This window comes from Ctenopharyngodon idella, chromosome 10, assembly GCF_019924925.1.
Source record: "Ctenopharyngodon idella isolate HZGC_01 chromosome 10, HZGC01, whole genome shotgun sequence".
Classification (NCBI taxonomy): Eukaryota; Metazoa; Chordata; class Actinopteri; order Cypriniformes; family Xenocyprididae; genus Ctenopharyngodon; species Ctenopharyngodon idella.
The window spans coordinates 20,748,939-20,770,660 of NC_067229.1; the positions used below are offsets into that span (position 1 = coordinate 20,748,939).

Sequence of the window (21,722 nt, forward strand, 5' to 3'; positions counted from 1 at the left end):
CTATTTAAGTGACTATATTCTGATTATAAACTAAGTATTACACTACTGATGCTCAACACACCAGCAAATGACATCTCACCGGAAGTTTTCGAGCTGGCTTATAATAATGCGGAAATTCTAAAGAACGCTCCGTGCATATAGCCCATTGTCTGTTGTCAGTAGTGTAGTGATGTATGAAGCATAGCTCACACACAAGTCGCTTTCAAACCAAGCAGCGTTCTTTTTGTGAATGTGGTGAATCTATGTGTCCAACTTGACCCTTTGAGAAATCTGCATGGGGAATTTTCATCCCATTTAAGTCCCAAATGAATTTCGTCCGCAAGAATTTCCCAAACAATGGTAAATGCTTGCAGCAATATTAAAACAAAATAATTGTGCTAAAAAGTTAGAATTACAGAGATAGTACATGAGATATTGTAGCAGGCCACCTTGACCTTTAATAGCTATGTTTCCATCCGAAGTTGCGAATTTACTTATGCACAAAATTGGAATATTGCATAAAACATTTGCAAATAACCCCGAAAAGGCCTCCCCAGTCCCACATCCGCCCACAGGGTTGACTATGACGAGTCAACCCCAGACCGTCCTGAACTCCAGCATTAACCCTCCACCACAACCCCCAGCGGGTGCACTACCAGAGCAATGAAACTGACCCCACACCTCCTTTACTGTGATTATTGCTCACCAGCCTGAACTTATCTTAGCATCTGGGATATCATTCTTCTATTACGCCCACCGCACCCTCATTGCCCTCTGACCTTGTCCTCATGAGTGGAGAAACTCACTGGTGCTCAGCCAGTGAGTTATGCATCTATCATTTTTTGTGGCCCCCTTTAGCCACCATTTCCGGCTTTGTCCGAATCACTTTAAGACTTTAAGTCTTCAGGGACAAGAGGAAACTCTGCAAGATGTCTATGTTCACACTGCCCCAACAAACACCGACAAATGAGTGCAAGAGTCAAGTCTGACTGGGAAAATTCCACAACTACATACGTGTAACCATGTTAACAATATTGTCAGGCAAGTTTATTATATTAATAATATAGTATCATATATATTTTCATTGTATTAAAGTATTGAGGCAAAACAAAAATACTAACCTGAAATCCGAAGCGCTGTAGCCATCGATCTGATCGCAACCCATTGCGTTGCGTTTGGTATACACCGGTTTTTAAACTTTTTTTAGCGTGGGTATCACACCTGTCCAACAAACTCCAACAGACGAGTTTGTTGGCGTTTGTCGGTGCAGTGTGAATTGGCCTTTAGTCGGGCTGACACCAACAACAAACGTCTAACCAATCAGCATTAGGGGGCATATGACGGTCGAGGAGAGAGAACGAGCAAAAGAGAGATTTGAAAATAAGAAAAAAAAACTGCAGAACGAGAGATGAGCTCAACAAAAGAGCTCAAAAGGATATCACTGGAATGAAGGTTTATGACTGGGCAAGCGCTTTAGGACCCGCGTTTATATTAGAAAAGCTTTCCAGCACTGGAGAGAGCTAAGTGGGAAGGCCTGAAAACAGACGCGGAGGCTGCTTTGATCCCACTTCTCATGTGAGTAATACGGTTTTGATTGTCTGGAGCTGCTGTGCTGTTTGCGACTGGCAACGAACACTTTGTATTTTCTCTTGTCTACTGTACGTTCATTTTTTGTGCTTCCTTGTCGTTCGTTCATCAACTGCGCTTTATTTTTCGTGAAGCATTTTGTTGCGCGTCAGCTGTGATAAACAGACATCCACTCTCACATTGTGTGTGTAACAGTGGTCAGCGTCATTGGTAGTGCATTCACCTCGCATGCCAGCAGCGATCCGACCAGGGTTCAAGACTGACTTGGAACAGGGGGGTTAGTATTAGAGTGTGAGTTTTGGAGGCGGAGCAATGAAGAGAGGGGTGGGTTTGTTTGGGTTGATTTCAAATATCAACAATGTCCAACAGTGTTGTTCAAAATCTACTTACAGCACCTTTAATGACAGAAATTTCATTTTTAAGTGAACTAACCCTTTAATAGGTTATATACAAATAGTGAGTTCTTCATTCATTGTCTCTGTAATTAACAATTTATTATTGTTTAATTAGCTCATATATAAAGAGTTAGATAATGTTTTTTATGTTTTGGTATCAACTATCAACTGTTATTAACTGTAAATAGTTCTCACTGTAGATTAGGTCACAGAAAATGTGAAAATGTCATTAATTAATTGCTTCAAATCAACCTTTATTGGACATTAAATGCATTAGTATTAAGTGTTCCTTAAAAAAACAATCCTGACAACATGCGGTTTTAGTATATCATTAACTATGCTGCAAAGCAAGGGGGTCTCAAGAGAAGCCAGGCTATCCTGGTATATTTTTCTGTTGATATGAAATATCGGGTACATTTAGCAATATAGTGGGTGAATTATGTATATGGAGTATATTACGATGTTATGATAAACTATATGCCTGTATCAGTTTCGGGTTCAAACATACAGTATATGGCTGAATTAAACCAATATCTCCACTTGCCACTGTGTAGCATTTACTACATTTGACTGAGTGGATCAGACAGTCTGAGCTGGTGTGATTGAGTGGAGGCTAGGACTAATATGCATATTCATGGATCTGCATATACAAAATGAAGCAAGGGTATAGAGTTACTTTCAAGCTATTTTAAGGCATGAAGAAATTATTTTCACAGGGGAAAAAATATGTCATTTTGGTGATCAAAGTGTTTTAAGGGATAAAATTATTGAATACAGGGGGATTTTAAGGAACAATGACTGTGAATACAATTAAAGGGGACCTATTATGCAACATTAATGTTTATAAGGTGTTTGAACACTGATGTGTGTCCGTAGTTTGTGAGAACACAATTTGTTTTTATAATTTCCATAAATCAAAAGCAGTCTCTTCAAACAAGCTGATTCAGAATGCTGTATGCTCACTGCAGCAGCTGGAGTTGTACAATGTCTGCGCCAAAGAGGCATTACAAGTGTTGTGCTTTGGGATGTACTAATGCATATAAGTGTCTCCCTAGACTCCCACCATCTGAGTCGCTGAGTACACCGTGGTTCATTTTCAAAGGAAATGTCCCGAAGAAAATCTGTAAAGTCTTATACGATCCAATCATTTTAAGGCAGACTGCTTCACAAACGAGGGTCTTTTCAATTCTGGATTTTGAAAAAGGTTGATTCTGAAAGATGGGTCAATACCAACACTCTGTGCACAAACTTCAGATCCAGACAAAGTAAGTATCAAATGTCATATGATGTGAGTCCTTCCAAATTGCCCTTCTGAAAGAGCTTGTTGTACAGCTAATGTTGCTAAAGCTACCATTGTCTCTGCCTGTTTTCACTGATGCTGCCCTCACATTCTATCAGAATTATCGTAAATACGAGTTTCCTAGTTAAAAATTGCACATGAACGCCATTTGAAGTCACCCACTTGAATGCGATGAGCCTGTAATCACGACTTCAGAAGTGGGAATTATGAAATTTCTGATAGCACGTGAAGGCACCAGGAGACTAGAGATATGTCATTACCTTTATCCCACAATGCTCACCATCTTCGTAATTCATAAACGTACATTTATTATTCATTGTACAGTCAGATGACAGATGAATGAACATATAAGGCTGAAAACCACTATTGACAGTTCCTGATATTTTCAGTGCGTGAGATTGTCCTGTTTTGTTGTTGCCGGTATGCTTGAGCATATGTGCCAAATTATGTTTCTGCCGGTGGGTGCCCACACTCCATACAACCCCCCGCCCCGCAATGAGAATGCACATGCATTACCAACCAAATATAAAACACATTTTTATTCACCTCTGTTTCCATGAGCAAATGATAGGCTAACTGGGCTAAATTATTATACACATGCAACAAATGCCCCTTAAAACATTTTAACATTCTCATTACTCAGCAATTAATTATATTGTTAGTTTTTCAAGAGTACTGTTGTTTTCTCCGTTTGATGGTGTGCTTAATGAATTAATTCTTGTGAAAAGAAATGCACGTATGATTACCAACCAAACAAAATTGCACACTATCCATGAACGTTGCCGCTCGTCGTACTCTCGCTGATTTAGGCTTACCTGATGATCAGTAACGGTTCTCTAAATAAAATAATTCAATAAATAACCTAGCTACAGTGCTCAGCGTAAATGAGTACACCCCCTTTGAAAAGTAACATTTTAAACAATATCTCAATGAACACAAACACAATTTCCAAAATGTTGACAAGACTAAGTGTAATATAACATCTGTTCAACTTATAACATGAAAGTAAGGTTAATAATATAACTTAGATTACACAATTTTCAGCTTTACTCAAATTAGGGTGATAATGAGTACACCACACAACAAAAACTACTACCTCTAGTACTTTGTATTGTCATGATCACCTGCTGGAGTACCCTGGTTAGCCACTAGAGGGCACTCCACCCCGAACTGTTGTTTCATGATCACGGACTCCATCTCTCATAATCCTTTGTCCCAGTCATCATTGCTGATTGCACACAGCTGTCACCTACGTTGTTAGTGTTTGTCTATTTATACCAGTTTTGTTTCAGTCATCATCATCGAGGTTTTGTGTATTGTTACCTGCACGTCTGAGCATGATCTCTGGTTTGTTTTCTTGGACTGGTTTATGTGTTTTGACTCTTGCCTGGCTGTGACTACGATTCTGGAATTTCCTAATAAACTACACTTGGATCTTACCCTAAGTCTCAGAGCATCTGTGACATGTATGGCCTCCATGATTTTTAATGACAGCATCAAGTCTTCTAGGCATGGAATGAACAAGTGGGCGACATTTTGCAACATCTACCTTTTTCCATTCTTCAAGAATGACCTCTTTTAGAGACTGAATGTTGGATGGAGAGTGATGCTCAGCTTGTCTCTTCAGAATTCCCCATAGGTGTTCGATTGGGTTCAGATCAGGAGCCACTGAATCACCTTCACCCTGTTCTTCTTCAGAAATCCAACAGTGGCCTTAGATGTGTGTTTAGGATCATTGTCATGTTGGAAAAGTGCACGACGACCAAGGGCACAGAGTGATGGTAGCATCTTCTCTTTCAGTATAGAGCAGTACATCTGTGAATTCATGATGTAATCAATTAAATGCAGCTCCCCGACACCAGCAGCACTCATGCAGCCCCATATAAGGACACTGCCACCACCATGTTTCACTGTAGGCACCATGCATTTTTCTTTGTATTCCTCACCTTTGCGACACCATACAGTTTTGAAGCCATCAGTTCCAAAAACATTTATCTTGGTCTCATCACTCCATAGTATAGAGTTCCAGTAGTCTTCATCTTTGTCAGCATGGGCCCTGGCAAACTCTAGGTGGGCTTTTTTGTGCCTGGGCTTTAGGAGAGGCTTCTTTCGTGGACGGCACCCATGCATGCCATTCCTCTGCAGTGTACGCCGTATTGTGTCACGGGAAATAGTCACCCCAGTTTGGCTTTCTACTTCTTTAGATAACTGCAGTGAACTTACATGGCGATTTTCTTCAACCCTTCTCATCAGAAGACACTCCTGTCGAGGTGTTAACTTCCGTGGATGACCTGGACGTCTCTGTGAGATGGTTGCAATTCCATCTTTTTAAAATTTTTGTACCACTTTTGCCACAGTATTCTGACTGATAAGTAAAGCTTTGCTGATCTTCTTGTAGCCTTCACCTTTCTGGTGTAAAGAAATTATTTTCTTTCTCAGGTCTTGTGACATTTCTCTTTCATGTGGTGCCATTGCTGACAGCATGAAATGGGAAGGGGTTTCAACACCCTTTTATAGTCAACTGTCTGCTGGACACCTGTGTAATGAATAATTAGACTCACCTGTGGTTGAATTATTGTTAAATTAGACATTTGTAGTCTAAAATTTTGCTTTGCTTTAGAGACTTTCAGTGGGGTGTCCTCATTTTTGCATCACCCTAATTTGAGTAAAACTGAAAATGTTGTTCTCTATATTATTAACCTTACTTTCATGTTATAAGTTAAACAGATGTTATATAAAACTTAGTCTTGTCAACATTTTGGAAATTTTTGTTTTTGTGTTCATTGAGATATTGTTTAAAATGTTACTTTTCAAAGGTGGTGTACTCATTTAAACTGAGCACTGTATTTACAATAAGCACTTAACTCAAAAATAACTATTAAATAGCCTAATAAAATAACTAGATAACTGACTGACTAAAATTTAGCTTGAAAATGCTATCACATGTTGGTTGCAGCAAAGGATGAGACAGGATCTAAATGCAGCAGTACTTTTATTTTAACAAACTCTAAAACAGAAACAGGCAACAGGAAAAGAACAATACAACGAACGGAAAGCTGACAAAGAACGGACAGAAAAACATGGCTTAAATAAATTGATTAATAAGACACACTTGAACTCAAACTCTAATCAAATCATGTATACAAACAGGCAGGGGACAGAACTCATTCACAGAACAAGAAAACCAACCTAGAATCAAACAATGAACAGAAACACAGATCAAAACGTGACACTATCCCATGAAGCAAATGCGTATCTGTAATTTCTCTACAATTTAAAGACACATTGTGTTATTCCATCAGTCAATATGAAAGCCTGGTGGTTGAAAGATTCTGGCAACATTAAATCCAGAAGAGAAGACAATTCTTTCTGAGAAAGAGCAAGTAGATTCATGAGTGCACAGGACAAAGTTTGAGCATGCACACGTAAAATCTAAGAAAGAGCAGAGCTATGAGACCAATACAATAATGCGCTCTCGACATTTGTCTTTAAAATAATGCCATAGAAACAGTCTCAAATAAACTATAAAAAAAGTTTGGTCTGAAAGCTGCAATCATTGTTTTTATTGATTAAAATGTATGGAGAATTAATATTTTTCTGTGGGTGCTCAACTTTTTCGTGGGTGCTCGAGGCCCCGGTGCCTATGTGCTGGAGCATGAGCTCTTGAAGCTCCACCCTCTTCTTAAAAGGGGGCCAGGAGCACCAGCTAATTTGCATTTAAAGGGACATACACAAAAACAGAACGTTTTTGCTCACCCCCAAAAAGTGGCACTTTTAAAGGGTCATGAAACCCCAAAACACATTTTTTTGAGATGTGAACAGATATGTACAGGCTGCACATCACTGTAAACACTAAAAGCACTCATTAATTTAACCAGCAAGTGAAAACTGGTTATTTGTGCATTTTTCTAAGCAATTTTGTTCTTCCGGGTTGAAAAGCAAAGTCGAAGCAATGTCACAGAATCTGACGTAGAAGCGTACATCAGGAGTGTGTCATTGGCAGCCGTTGCTGGAGAACATGATTCTACGTCATACGGTTCTGAGCACTTCTCTGCATTTATTCATGAGAATGAACTCTTAACCCAATCACTGTGCTGTATTACGCATGAGATTGCATTACAGTGGAGAATTCAAACAACATGTAACAACATGCGGAGTGCGCATAAGAGTTTCTGCGCGGAATGTCGCGATGAGTTTAATAACGCTCGCAACATGGATCATAGATCATATACAGACTGGAGTAAGTTTCAAGTTTTTATGGATATATTTCATATGCTCTAGTGCTCTAAACATGAACCAGCACTGTGTATGCACACAATAATCATGTCTTCTTCAAATGAAATATATGTGCAAATAAGGACACTGATACAGCTGTACATCTGATCATGATTGCAATGACATGAGGAAATCTTTTGATACACAGAAGACAATGATGTAGAATGAAAATTCAAAGAACAGTGGACAAAAAGTAAATATGCCTTTATTCTTTCTGTTAAACTGACACACGTTTTTTGTTCAGAGACTATTGCTTGTAAATGTAATGAAATTATTATTAGAGCTTTTAAATGTTCTTCCACATTTTTCCCTCGTTCTTGGGAGTTTGTTGTTAAAGCACTTCATTAATAACATTTTCCGTGACCTAATCTAACGTGAGAACTACTTACTCCTAATAACCTATTAACAATTGCTTTACTATGAGCTAATTAAACAATAATAACTGTGTTAATTACAGTGACAATGAATGGAGAACTCACTATTTGTATATAGCCTAGTAATATTTTAACAATGTAGAGACCACAATATATCAACTATGAATAAACTATAAAATAGTGGTTTGTTAATAATTTGTAAGTACTGTACTTTATTACTGTATACTTATTATAAAGTGTTAGGTAACACTTTAGTATAGGGAACACATATAAACTATTAACTACGACTTTTCCCTCAATAAACTCCTAATTTACTGCTTATTATAGTTAGTAAGATAGAGGTTAAGTTTAGGTATTGGGTAGGATTAAGAATGTAGAATAAGGTTATGCAGAATAAGGCATTCATATGTGCTTAATAAGTACTAATAAATAGCTAATATTTTAGTTATATGCATGCTAATAAGCAACTAGTTAAAAGACCCTAAAATAAAGTGTTACCAAGTGTTACTCTTTATTGTATTTATAGTTTGTAGTTCTTTTTGTTATAAGAAAAAAAGTCATTAAACCTGTTATAGTATGACAACACTTTTTTTGCAACTTATTTCAATATCTTGATAATACAGAATACCATGGTAAAAGCTTCAGCAATTATCACAACTTGAAAATTTGATATCGTCACATGCCTACTCGTAGGGGAACGATGGAAGCTGGATATCCCCACACCCTGAGCTGAAAGTGCCAGCCACCTTTGGAATTCTTCCAGCCTCCAGTCACACAGGACTGGACACATCGGCGTCAATAAGTTGGTGGTGTCTCCTCTTGCGTTCTCCTCTCCACTTAGACATGCAGGCTGGCCCTATTTGCCACCGACTCTCCGCCAGGTCATTTCGAAGTTGGATTCCACATAGGAACTATTCATCATGGACCGGACCAACGAATCGGAAAAGTGAGAGGGGAGAAAGAGTCTCCTCACTTAAACTAATGGGATGTGTCGTGCGAGCTTTAAAAAACCCCAGACCACCATCCTAGTTCCTTGTATATAACAGCCCATCACAGTTGGACCTGATCTTCCCATTGAGGTTACAGAGTACACTGTCGCTGACTCACTATGGTCAGCTTGGAAGAACAGCCATGGAATGGCATACTGATTAAGCAGGATCACCCTCTGAGAGGGTTTAAGATGGGATTTCACAATTTTCCGGCACCAACTGTCAAGAGCCACTGCCAAGTCAAGCCTCCCTAGGGACTGAATTTGACACCCAAATACTTCCAGAGTGTATCTGTGATGCTGGTTTACTGCTGGTCTAGAACCCATGGGGCACAGTCATTGACCGAAAATTAACGGCTGCAGGGCCTGACGTGAAAGCTACAACACTTTCTAGGTTGGACGTAAAGGCCAGGGGTGTAATATGATGTATGTGTAATGAGTTTGAACTTGACATCCACTCCATTCAAATGACCACTAACATACCATGCTTTATCATTTTGTTCTACTGATGTATCTTAATTTATGCGCAGGATTGTACCAATATGTCAACGTCATAATCATTCTCAATGTTGTCAACACTTCTAGATGCTCTTCATGAATGCTTATTCAAGGCGATGGTGGCTTAAATTGCTCCATTTAGCTAATTTATCTTAACTCAAGCACCAGTCCTTAATTACTATGATCACTATGATGCAGCAGTGAGCAAACAAGATGCTGTTGAGGACAATGAAGACCTGTTTCAGGAGAAAGTAGTGTATTCGCTAGAAGCTACTGATTCTCTAAGTCCAGAAATGCTGAAACAACTGAAAGAGATGAGTCAAACAGATGAGGTACTGCAAGCCATAAAAAAGGCTCATAAAAGTGACTGGGGCAAGCAATGCAGCAGGCTTAAAGAGAAATTGCCCAAATTCTGGTCAGTGCGACATAACATCAGTATGCAGAACGATGTGCTAATAATGGGAGATAGAATCATCATTCAAGAGAAATTGAAGTCTGCTGTGTTACAGAAGTTACACAATGGACATCAAGTTGTACAACGAACAAAAGCTCAAGCAAGACAAGTTGTGTTTTGGCCTGGTATGTCAAAAGATATTGAGAGCATGGCAAGCAAATGTAGCACATGTCAAAAGTTCCAACCTCAAAATCAAAAACAACATCTTCAGTCACATGACATCCCAAACGTTCCCTGGTTGAAGCTAGGAGCAGACATCTTCGAACTGCAAGGTCAGTCTTTTCTGGTGTTAATTGATTATATGACAAAATATCCAGAAGTGCTAAATTTGAGAGACAAATCTGCCCATTCAGTCATACAAGATATGAAAGCAACAGTTGCAAGATACGGCATACCGAAAGAAATTGTGAGTGATCATGTACCATTTGCAAGTCAAGAAATGAGAAAATTTGCTAATATGTGGGGAATAAAGCTTTTTTATTCCAGTCCAGGATATCCACAATCAAATAGACTTGCTGAGCGAACAGTGCAAACTGTGAAACGTGTTCTGAAAAAGGCTCTGTGTTCTGGTGAGGATATACATCTGGCTTTGTTGTCACTACGAAATACACCAGTCACGGGATTGAGTATAAGCTCCAGCACAAATGTTGATGGGACGAATTCTTCGCAGTACTATACCATGTTCCACCAAGATGTTGCGACAAAGATCTTTTGTGCAGGAACACAGGAGAATGGTAGATCTACAAGCTCGTCAGAAAAGGTACTATGATTTCAGATCTAAAAGTTTGCCAGGACTGGTAGCAGGTGACACTGCACATATGCAAACCCGAGAAGGATGGAAACCAGCAACAGTACTATGTAAGAGAGAGGAACCACGTTCTTATAATGTGCAGTCAAAAAATTGTCAGAGTTGTTGAATTAAATCCAAACAGTAATGATGATCTGTTTGTTTCAGAGGCACCAGAACAGTCTGATCCAGTGACTACAAATTAAATGTCAAAGACACCAGTATCTGATGAAAATCTGGAACAAACTGAACAAACAACTTTGCCAAGTGTCAATGATAAATCAAAAATTCGCACAAGTAGTGGAAGAACTGTCAGACCTCCAGTAAGATTTAAAGACTATACTACATAAAGACTGATATTAACTGATGATATATGCATTTTTAACTTGTTTGATTATGGAAGGGAAGGACTACTCTTTTTGCTGTTCTGATTGTATTTATGGCAGTGTTTGTGACGATATATCTTGATGCATAATTGTGGTTATTAATGTTTTTTGATGTGTTTGATGTATTTTTCTGGTTTAAGAAAGGAGGATGTAATATGATGTATGTGTAACAAGTTTCACGGGGTCACGTGTGTAATTAAAGAACACGCGCAAAAGCATGGTGTGGCTGTGAGTCTGTCTGCAGTGAATTTACAAGCCCGCAAACACAGAAAGAAACCCACATAAACGACAAACATGATAAGGGCTCTGACAAAACACATCTAGGAGGCCCAGGTTATGGCCATGATCCAGCACAAGGTCATCAGCAAAACCAATAGCCACTACTGAATGACCCGCCACAGTGTAGCCCTGACTGAAGCATTCGAGGCCATGGATGAGGGGGTCCATGGCTAGGTTGAAAAGCAGGGGAGACATTGGATCCCCCTGCTTGACACCTACCCTCACCTTGATATCAGGGGTGACCCCACCCCTGGCCTCGACATGTGTCGTACTGTTCGCGTAGATCTGCCGGAACAGACCTACCACATGAGGATCCACGTTAATCCGCTGACAGGATATGCTCATGGGAGACGGTATTGGACGCCTGTGCAAAGTCACCTATGCACAGTTGGACCTTGCCTTGGGAGCAACTCTTCCGATGCCTGTGGTTTGGGTCTTTTCTCCCTCCAGGGATGCATCCCTGGAGCATCCTTTGCGTTGCCGCCTTGACCTGATTCCAAATGCATCTGTCCTTTGCCATTTGTTGAGTGGAACAAATTGTCTAAATTGGGTTACAGTTACAGTACAGTGTCCCCGTCACTATACTGGGGCATTAGGACCACACAGACCATAGGGTGAGCACCCCTTGCTGGCCTCACTAGCACCTCTTCCAACAGTAACCTAGTTTTCCCATCCAGGTACTAACCAGGCTCAGCCCTGCTTAGCTTCAGTGGGCAACCAGTCTTGGCCTACAGGGTGATATGGCTGCTGGCATTTCATTAAACATTTTAATATAGATTTTTAAATCAACAAATAGATTAAAAAGAAAACGTCAATTTCTTTTGGTAGACCTATAGTCAAAAAAGCACAGCCCAGGGGCCTTATTTATAAAATGTTGAGCAGAAACCGTCCTAAATTTGATCTTATGATCATTTCTCAGATGTGCTTACATGTGATTCATAGAATGAATGCACACACAGAAAACGAGCCTACGCCTCTCTTTCAGATGTGAAATCTATAAATTGCAAATTATCTTGAACTTGCGCGCAGCTGAATGGTTTCAGTTCTCCACGTTGTAAACGACACCTAATTAATGTAATTTTTCATATAAAAGATCACCAGTCATCGTTTAAATTCTTTAATTCAGAATGGCGAGCTGCAAGAATAGCTTAGATTTCCAAAAACCTGCAGTAATCTGACAAGGAAAAGTGCATACGTCTGCTCAGACACTGGCGTGGCGCTAAGCACTTTTCCACGTCAAAGGCTGTTTTTATAAATATGAGCGTTGGCGTGGATTTAAGCGTACTCACACTCTAAGATCAAATCTGTGCATATGCACGCTTTATAAATGAGGCCCCAGTTCACTATAGATGAAGATTGCTTACAGACACAGGTTTTATGAGATGACTGATGCACTAACAGAGAGAGTGAGGCCCACAGATCGATGGTCTTTCGAGAATCTGAGTGCTATGCCTGAGTAAAATGATCAATTGAGTAGCGTATGAAGGTAGACTACTGTATGATGGTCCTTTCCCGGTATGATCTACAAATTGCAATGTTTGTTGAAAAGTGTGCGTTTGTGATAATAATAACTTATAAATCATACATAAGTGATGTTTTTTGAAAATGTAAAAAAAAGTGTCACGTTTTGAGTTTGTTTTGATCTGTTTTCATGTTTTTCCCTGTCTTCAGTTTCTTAGTCAGTTTTCTAGTTTGTTAATTGTTTCAGTTCTCCTCATTTGCCAGTCTGTTTGCCTCCTAGGTTACTGATTTGATTAGTGTCTTCAGTTCAGGTGTGTCTTGTTTATTAGTCTTGTTAACTCCTCAGTTCACTGTGTATATATGCTCTTAGATTCAGTCTGTCCTTTGTCTAGCTTTGTTTATGTTACACTGTGTTTGTAGTTGTTTTCTTGGTTATTTTTCCTGATCCTTGTTCCTAGTACTCCCTTAAACTTTATTGAATATATCTCTTCGTCGTGCATTGACTGCAAACCAGTCCGTGACATACAGTTTGTACAGTATAAAAATCATTGTTCCCCATAAAACATGAAAACCCCAAAATCCAACATGTGTGTTTTACCTCCATATAATAACAGAAACATCACGCAAACAATCCGTCCCTGAAATTTCATTTGTGAATATGAACTTTGATTTTCATGCCTGTTAGACACCATACCCCTTCATAAGATAAATGTTATTTTCTTTACACTTTTAAAATAAATGTTTCAAAAGGAGGTTTTTGCAGTGATGCCATGGAAGAACTTGGGCTCCTCAAAGAACCTTTCAGGCAACATTTCTTAAAAGAAGCATGTTTTTCTTTTTGTAAAGGAATAACCAATTACGATGCAGTATCAACAATGCATTTTTATTTGACAGACTTATTAGGAAGTGGCGTTAATTTTCAGTCTCGGGTACAAAAATAAACTTTCTTGTACGTTTCAGCTTCATAAGACTCACAATATAATTAATTTTCCATTCAGTTTGATACATTGTATCATTCTATATATTTGACAGATTTTGTTTTAAAGGTGCCATGTACACATCTCAACTTACACGAAACATTAGCACAATTGATATCTTTCAGACCACTTTATTTTTTTTTTTACCTGGAGATGGCACTAGTGAATCACATTGTTCCCAATATACACAATATTTATAATACGTCATAATAGCCAGCATTGTGAAGGTAAATGTTTGAAGTATTGTTTTTAAACATAAATTAAGTCTACACAGAGGTTGTACAGTAGATTTATACGGACATTTATTGAGTGGTGTTAGAGAAATGTACAATATAAAGGTAAGTACAGTTTCTAGATGCCAGATTTTATTGCCATTTATCAATCAGTAATTGCCCACCACTTAGAGAAATAGGTGCCACAATCTGCTCTGAAATTATTCATGTCCTCACAGAGGATTTAAAAGATATCTCAACAACCAAACTTTATTTGCAAACAGTGTAGAAGAAGTCATCCTACTTTCCAGTTGTCTAGATAATGTTGCAGCTGGATTGGAAAAATGTGCAAATGTATTGTGATGTACAAGCATGCTATATTAAGTGCACCTCACCCCCCTTTAGTCACATTATATTAGGGCTGTGAGTGAGGACAGCAAGCTCAACATCAGAACCAGAAGGCTGAACTGAGTGCATAGATGTCCAGAGTTTTCTAGCAGGCACTCAGTGTATGGATCAATACAGGCAGCGTAAGCCATAGCATGAGGTATGTAACTCTGCTCTTGGACTCCGTGGAAGAGGTGGGCCATTGGTCCTTTGGCAAAAATTGCAACATCCTCAGAACCATGAGTTTCTGAATCAAGAGGTACAGCAGCCTGCTGAAGATATTCATCACTGCCTGGGAACAACAGTCAAATATGAATTAATTATCTTATACAGTTATAATTTAATTTATCAAATTAGAAATATTTCACCCAAAAATGGAAATGTCCAAAAAAAGTTCCAAAACTATCAAAAAAAGCACCATAATTTACCACTAATGTGCTATATTCTAAGTCTTTTAAAGCTTTTTGATAGTTTACTGCAATCAGCAACATACACCATAAATTTCAGTGTGTTCCTAGCTCATACAAACTATTACAGATTACTTTTATCATATAGTATTATTTATATACTTGTCAGGGTTCTGTTCTGTTCTTTGTGTTTTGGTTCTGTTTTCTGAACTGAGCTGGTTCATGATATCACTGGAGAGCTGCCTCTATCTCATACAACAAGAAAACAACAAACGGTGCTAATATACACACATGATGTGGTGTAATACTACCAAAAAAATATAATCATAACCTTTATCTCCATACCAAAATCCCAGATGGCCAGGCAGTGATTCATCTTATAAATAGTTAAAATATTCATGTCTGTGACGCTGTGAGCACGGAGACTGTTGTGTAGACTGTAAGTATTTTAAATGTTTAACTTTTTAAAATGTTAAATGTTTAATATGAATAAATAGCGCTCATAAATGGCCGTCGAGATGGCATTCTCAAGTGAAACGAGCCGGGGCTTGGACCTAGAAACGGCGTTCCTTACATCACGGCTTAACAAGCGGATAGCCTTACTAATTTAATAAGTGCTGACCTTTACAATGGAACTGAATCAACACTGAACTGACTTCAGCTGAACAATGAAATGCTGCTTTACAGAGGAACTGAACTATGTTCGCATCATTGAATCACTGTTTTCCTGTTGATCACATTTAAGCTGCTTTGAAGCTATCTGTATTGTATAAAGTGCTATAAAAATAAAGAGAGAAAATCATACATTTGGAACAACATAATAAAAGAATTTTTATTTTTGGATGAAGTATATCTTTAGGACTGGTTTTACAGACAGGGCTTAACCTAAGCCAGGATAAGGCCTTAGTTCAATTAGGAGTTTACTGTGTTTGCAGTAACACATATGACCACAAGATGGGGCATCTGTATTTTCAAAACACAGCTTGTGCCATGCACTTAAAAATTCTTCTGCACTTGAGGGGAAAACAATTAAACTCATAAAACTTACTTGAGATTGTGTCATTCATGTCAGGACGAGTTCCATACGGGTATCCTGGACCATTTCCATAAAGTGCATTAGTAAAGCTCTTACCATCTTCAGCTTTTGAATAGGAAGTGCCTAAAAGACGAAGAAGTAAATAAGTTGTTTTTAGTCCCAATGTACCCTCAAAATTGTTTTTGTTTTTGAGAAAAAAAATTTATTCGTACTTAGAAAATATTTTAATATAATTGGCCTCATTTGGAAACCTCACATTTTTGTCATCATTTACTCGCCTTCAATTTGTTCGAAACCTGGATGACGTTCTTTCTTCTGTAGAACATAAGTGAAGATTTTTTTTTTTTTTTTTTTTTTTTTTTAAATATGTTTGCCCATACAATGAAAGTCAATAGGGTCCAAAACAACAGAACATTGGAACCCACTGATTTTCTATGTATAAAAATCCCCCCTATTTTCCATAGAACAAAGTCTTAAGGCAGGAACACACCAAGCTGACGCTGACACTGAGAAAACTTAGTAGGCCGATGAACAAAAACTGCCTGACAGCCGTCAGGCAGTCAAACCGTCGGCTTGGTGTGTTCCTGCCTTTACAAGTTAAAAACTAAAAGATTGTGAGTAAATGATGACAGAATTTTCATTTTTGAGTGAACTATCCCTTTAAGCTATACAGTCATTTCAAAAGTTGTGATGATACAGATAATTTTGATTTTGATATGAATTTCATATTTGCCTACCTAGCACAGGATTGCCCCTGTAAGAGTAACCACCAAAAGAAAACACATGGGAATGGTCAGCAGTCACCACGGACAAGGTGTCAAGTTCACTTGTCAGCTCAGCCGCCCGCGCAATGGCCCTGTCAAATTCCACAGCCTCAGTCAAAGCATACTTGGCCTTGCCTGCATGATGGCCATGATCTATTCTCCCACTTACAGGAAAGAAAACACACAAAAATAAGTACACTCAACACATCTTAAGGGTTATGCAATGGAAACAACACGTATTATCCTCTTATCTTCCACAAAGAGGTAGAATCCTTTAGAGTTTTTGCGAAGAATCTTGATGGCTTTTTCCACCATTTCTGTCAACGATGGGTCCATTGAAGGGTCGCGTTCCAACTCGTACCTGGTGTCCGATGGCTCAAAAAGCCCTAAGCACAACAATGAAAACAACAGCATTAAATCACAATGAGAATCACTGAAAATCAAAACATTGAGAATAACCTGAGGTAAAAAAGGATGACCACTGATATAATTTTTATACTGTAGGATCATTTTTCTCTACAAATAGAGCAAATAGAGACCTACCCATCAAGTAATCAGTTTGGCCCTCATTGACATCATCAAAGTCTTTTCTATTCCACACATATTTGGAATTCTAAAGAAATTAGGGTTGTTAAAAATATAGTTCATCCGAAAATACAAATTCTGTCATTATTTACTCATCTTCATGTTGTTCTAAATATGTATGGCTTACTTTCTTCCATAGAACACAAAAGGAGATTTTAGGAAAGATATGAACCAACCAAATCTGCAGTTGGAATGAATAGGAATGGATAGATCGCTTCACATATCATAGACCGCTTTGGTTGTGTCAAGTTTCACATCAATCATGACATGGATTTGGTTCTTGTGACAAATTGAACATGAATGAGATTTGCAATAATATTGATTTGAATTTCTACTAAAAATTCCTCACTTCCATTGTATGGAAAAGAGCAACTAGGACATTCTTATAAACATCTCCTTTTGTGTTCCATGGGAAACAAAGTAAATTTAAATCCGGAACTTAATGAGGATAAATGAATGATGACTGAATTTTCATTTTCAATGTATTTTGGAGGTGTTTGACTTACTTCTCTGTTTTTTAACCACTCTTGAACGAGATCTGTTTTGTCTTCTCGGCTCCCTGTAACTGTGGGGTATTCAGGATCAACAGTTTCCTTGGGAAACATGTACTGTCTTCCACCACCTAAAATAACCTGCAATAAAATCATAGAGGGATTTCAGATTGACAGTTTGCTCTATAGTTGACAACTTATCTATAGTTCAATGTTCTGTGAGGTTTACTGGTTAGGGCCTTACGTTTATATCAGTATTATGGACGAGTTGGTATGCAATATCCTTGCATCCCCCTGCGATAGCTTCAGAGGTCAGCTCTTTATCGCTGTACCAGCCTCTTTCAGGAGTGTGGGAGTAACTGGCGGCGGGTGATGCATGCTGGACACGTGTCGTGCTTACTATGCCAACAGACTTCCCTGGAAAATACGAAACCAGTCCTTTAAATGGATAAGGTATTTATTACAAGCAAATTACATTAATTGTAATTGTAGGTTTAGTGTTTTGTTACAGATAAGAGTTCAGCCTCAACTGCTCATTTAACCATAAAAGACATAAATAAAAGTACAAAGGGTTCAAAGTCATGATGTTGATTCATTAACAAATCGTTCCAGCAAGCTGTTCGAAAATGAGTTCAAAGTTTGCCTGCAATCAAAATTTTTATTTTTTTATTTAATTTGTTTTAAAAACAACAGGCATACAAGTAGACAACCTTAGGGTTAATTTTTCACCTCTTGCTTAATAGTGTGAGAAAGAAAATAGAGATAATTGTCAGAAATAAAGTACCAGTTATGAAAAAGTCGCTATTCAGAGAAATAAAGTTGAAATTACGAGATATAAAGTTCAAATTTTGATATGTGAAGTCTCAATTACAAGAAATAAGGCAACTGTGAGATATACTGTGAAGTTACAGTTATAAGAAATAAAGTTAAAATGACAAAATATAAGTTTTAGATTATGTGATATGAAGTTGAGATTTTGGTAAAGTCACAATGACGAAAAATAAAGTTGGAATTGTGAGGTATAAAGTCGTAATGATTAGAAATAAAGTCGCAATTATGAAAACTAAAATGTCAATTGACATATGAAGTCGCTATTGTAAGAAATTAATTTGAAATTGTAAGAAATAAAGTTGAAATTGTGACGTTTAAGTCAAACCAAGCCAAGTCACGCTTTGTGAAGTCTTTTGTTTATATCTGTTCACGTTGGGATTTTCAGTAAACTCCACATAGGTTCTGCAAACTTGCCTTCAGTGGACCTCATTACAGAAATCTAGACTGCAAAATGAACCCAGCAGTTTGCCTTCTTCGCCTACATCAAGTATTGAGGACTATTGCGGCCTTCGTGTGCTATCAGAATTATCGTAAATACGAGTTTCCTAGGTAAAAATTGCACATGAACGCCCTCTGATGTTGTGTTTACCACCGGGAAGTTCAGAAATTATTTTTATACCCAAATTCCCGAGATGGCCATGCCATAAACTTTACCCATGGTGGAGCTAATGCCGTGACAGGTATGATTTATTAGTTTCGAGAAAAAGTTGAAATTGTGAGAAATAAAGTTGAAGTTATGAGATGTGAAGTTGCTTTTGTGAGAGAGTCACTTTTTTAGAAGTGTATTCCATATGTACCCACCAGTCCCTAATTTTAGATGCAAAAAAAAAAACCTCTTTAGATGCAAAAAAACACTTCAGATTTCAAAAGAACTGAACATCTGCCTAAAAATCTCTAATCTGAAAATCTCTGGAAAAAAGATCAGCTCATTAATGGGTTAACACAGTCCTGGTATTTGGTCTTCCTTGCCATTACCTGCCATCTTTGCCTTATGAAGAATTGATTTGACCTCGTTGCCTTTAGCGGTGCTGCAGTTATAGCGGCGTGCGGCTGCACTTAGGCCCAGAGTGCCATAGTTTGCCTTCACACCACAGAGATATGCAGTGGCTGTTGCTGCACTGTCAGGCATCTGCTGATCAACATTGTAGGTCTACACAGGGGGAAAAAAAACAAACAGCAACATTATTAAGAGTATTCAAATCTATCAATCTCTTCTATTTAGCCAGTGAGTTTTCTGCACCTTGGAGAGAGCCAGATGAGGGAATGAGTCCATGGCCAGGGCACTCTCCTCTCCTGTCTTCCCTTCCATCTGTCCCTTCAGGATTCTTGCTGCGGTTACAGTGCTGATTCCCATGCCTTATCGAAGGCCAAAAACAATAGGTTACACAATTTTAAGGCACACAAGTATGTACAAGACACGTGTATTATTTGTAAAAACCCTATCAGAGTGTGTCTTTAGAGTGATTTAAACTGCACGATTAATATGATAATCTTAGTCCATACAGTATTATTATACATTTGATCTTTATTAATATAATGTCCTTTTGGTTTATCCATAAGTTTTATAACTTTGAATAGGCACAACTGACTATAAGCAAACTACAAGTGGACTTAACAGTAAATGATATGATTATCTAATCTAAAGCCAGTTGCAAACTGTGCAGTTTTTTTCTTTTTCTGTCCTTTATGATTATTGCGTTAGATTGTGACCCTAGTGAGATTTTAGGTAAAAGACAAGGTAGACTGTGCGACGTCAGCTGTCATTTATGTCAGACTATGTGATACGGATCTTAGGACTTTGATCACAGTGGTGACTGGATGATTATCTTCATTTACACATGACATTTAAAGTACACCACATAAACCCAAGTAAGGCCCTGTGCTAATGTACATTGTGTAAGTGTAATATGTAATAACTGTAATAAGTTGTAATAAGTGTTTCACCTTAATAACAGTGCTTGCTGATGCCAAGAATGATAATTAAAACTATAAAGTTTTAATAATTGTTCTATGAGAATAGTCAAGTCCAAACCGCAGCTATAATGATATAGGGGAACGATATTGTTGGAATCAGTGTTATTATAGTATTTATTAATACTTTGAATTAGCTTTTATTTTTGTCTATTGCATGTTAATTTTACTTTAGGTTTTAGTATTTTCTTATGTGCTTGTCATTTTTATTAGTTTTAGTTTCTTTTAAATATTTCTATTTAGCTTTAATTTATTTTTATTTCAGTTTAAGTTCAAGCAATTTTAGTACTCAAACTTATTTCAGTTAAAATTTAAAATTTTTACATTTGATTTTTTTTTCATCTAATATATATATATTCTGTTTTATTTCACCTTTATTTCAATGACCACAAACAACTTTTAATAGTTGTAGTTAACAATAACAATACTGATTGGAATCGCTTTCAGATTTTTTTTTTTTTTCCAGCTGATAAACTATAAAAATACCGACAGCCAATGAGAATCCACCTGACTTTAAAGAGCTCAAGCATTCAAAGTGGCAGATGACATAATAGCAGCATGCACTTATAATAAACAGACATGGATGCTAGTTATTGTTATGTTTATCTTTATCATTGTTGATGTAAACAGCCTTTATGCTGCAGAAATTCAGACACTGTCCGAAATTCATTAGTGGCTCAGATTTATTGTAATGGCAATTATGTTCCGTTCCAAACAACTGCTAATTTTAATGAATTCCCAAAATCTGTCTAAATTGTGGATCTAACTCACCATCTCCAAGGAAGAGGATAAGATTTTTAGCACGATGCATGTTGAACGTCATGGAGAGGGATGCACGAAGAGCCTCTTTACCCTTAACATACCAAAAGTTTGGGTTCTGCTCCTCCTCTTCAAATTAATTCCAGAAAAGAAACATCATTTCATTTTCTTTGTTTAGAAAAATAAAGAATAACTGCAAACTGTGGAATAGCACTCACCAGGACTAGCGGAGAAACATCCATCAAAGCCTACTAAAACAAATATTCCAATAATCAGAAGGGTCTGTGCCGTGGCCATGGTTTGAGTGACTGCAGCAGCACTGACAGCTCTGTCAATCTTCTTGATGCTCTTCTGTTTATAGTCTTCTCTCAGACCAAAGTTCATTTGCAGTTCCCAGTCACTGTTTTGCAACGTGAACTGTTAATCATGCATGAAGTTATTTGAATATGATGATATGAATACTGATCTAAAAACTGCACTGGTCTGAACTGTTCAGGGATTTTTTTGGTTCTGAACTGTACTGTTCTTTAGAGAATTGT

The 21,722-nt window shown here is 37.8% G+C and overlaps 1 protein-coding gene across 1 annotated transcript; it reads right to left on the bottom strand.

Annotated features, from left to right (window-relative positions):
- Positions 1–16,571: 16,571 nt before the first annotated feature.
- alpi.2 (alkaline phosphatase, intestinal, tandem duplicate 2) lies at positions 16,572–21,520 on the bottom strand. Its single transcript, XM_051911231.1, has 8 exons — positions 21,402–21,520; positions 21,196–21,312; positions 19,694–19,809; positions 19,429–19,603; positions 17,867–18,039; positions 17,638–17,763; positions 17,090–17,159; positions 16,572–16,932 (listed from the first exon to the last, which is right to left on the bottom strand). Exons 1-8 carry the CDS (start codon positions 21,478–21,480, stop codon positions 16,763–16,765), a joined length of 1,026 nt encoding a protein of 341 aa, XP_051767191.1. The 5' UTR covers positions 21,481–21,520; the 3' UTR covers positions 16,572–16,762.
- Between the last annotated feature and the right edge of the window lie 202 nt (positions 21,521–21,722).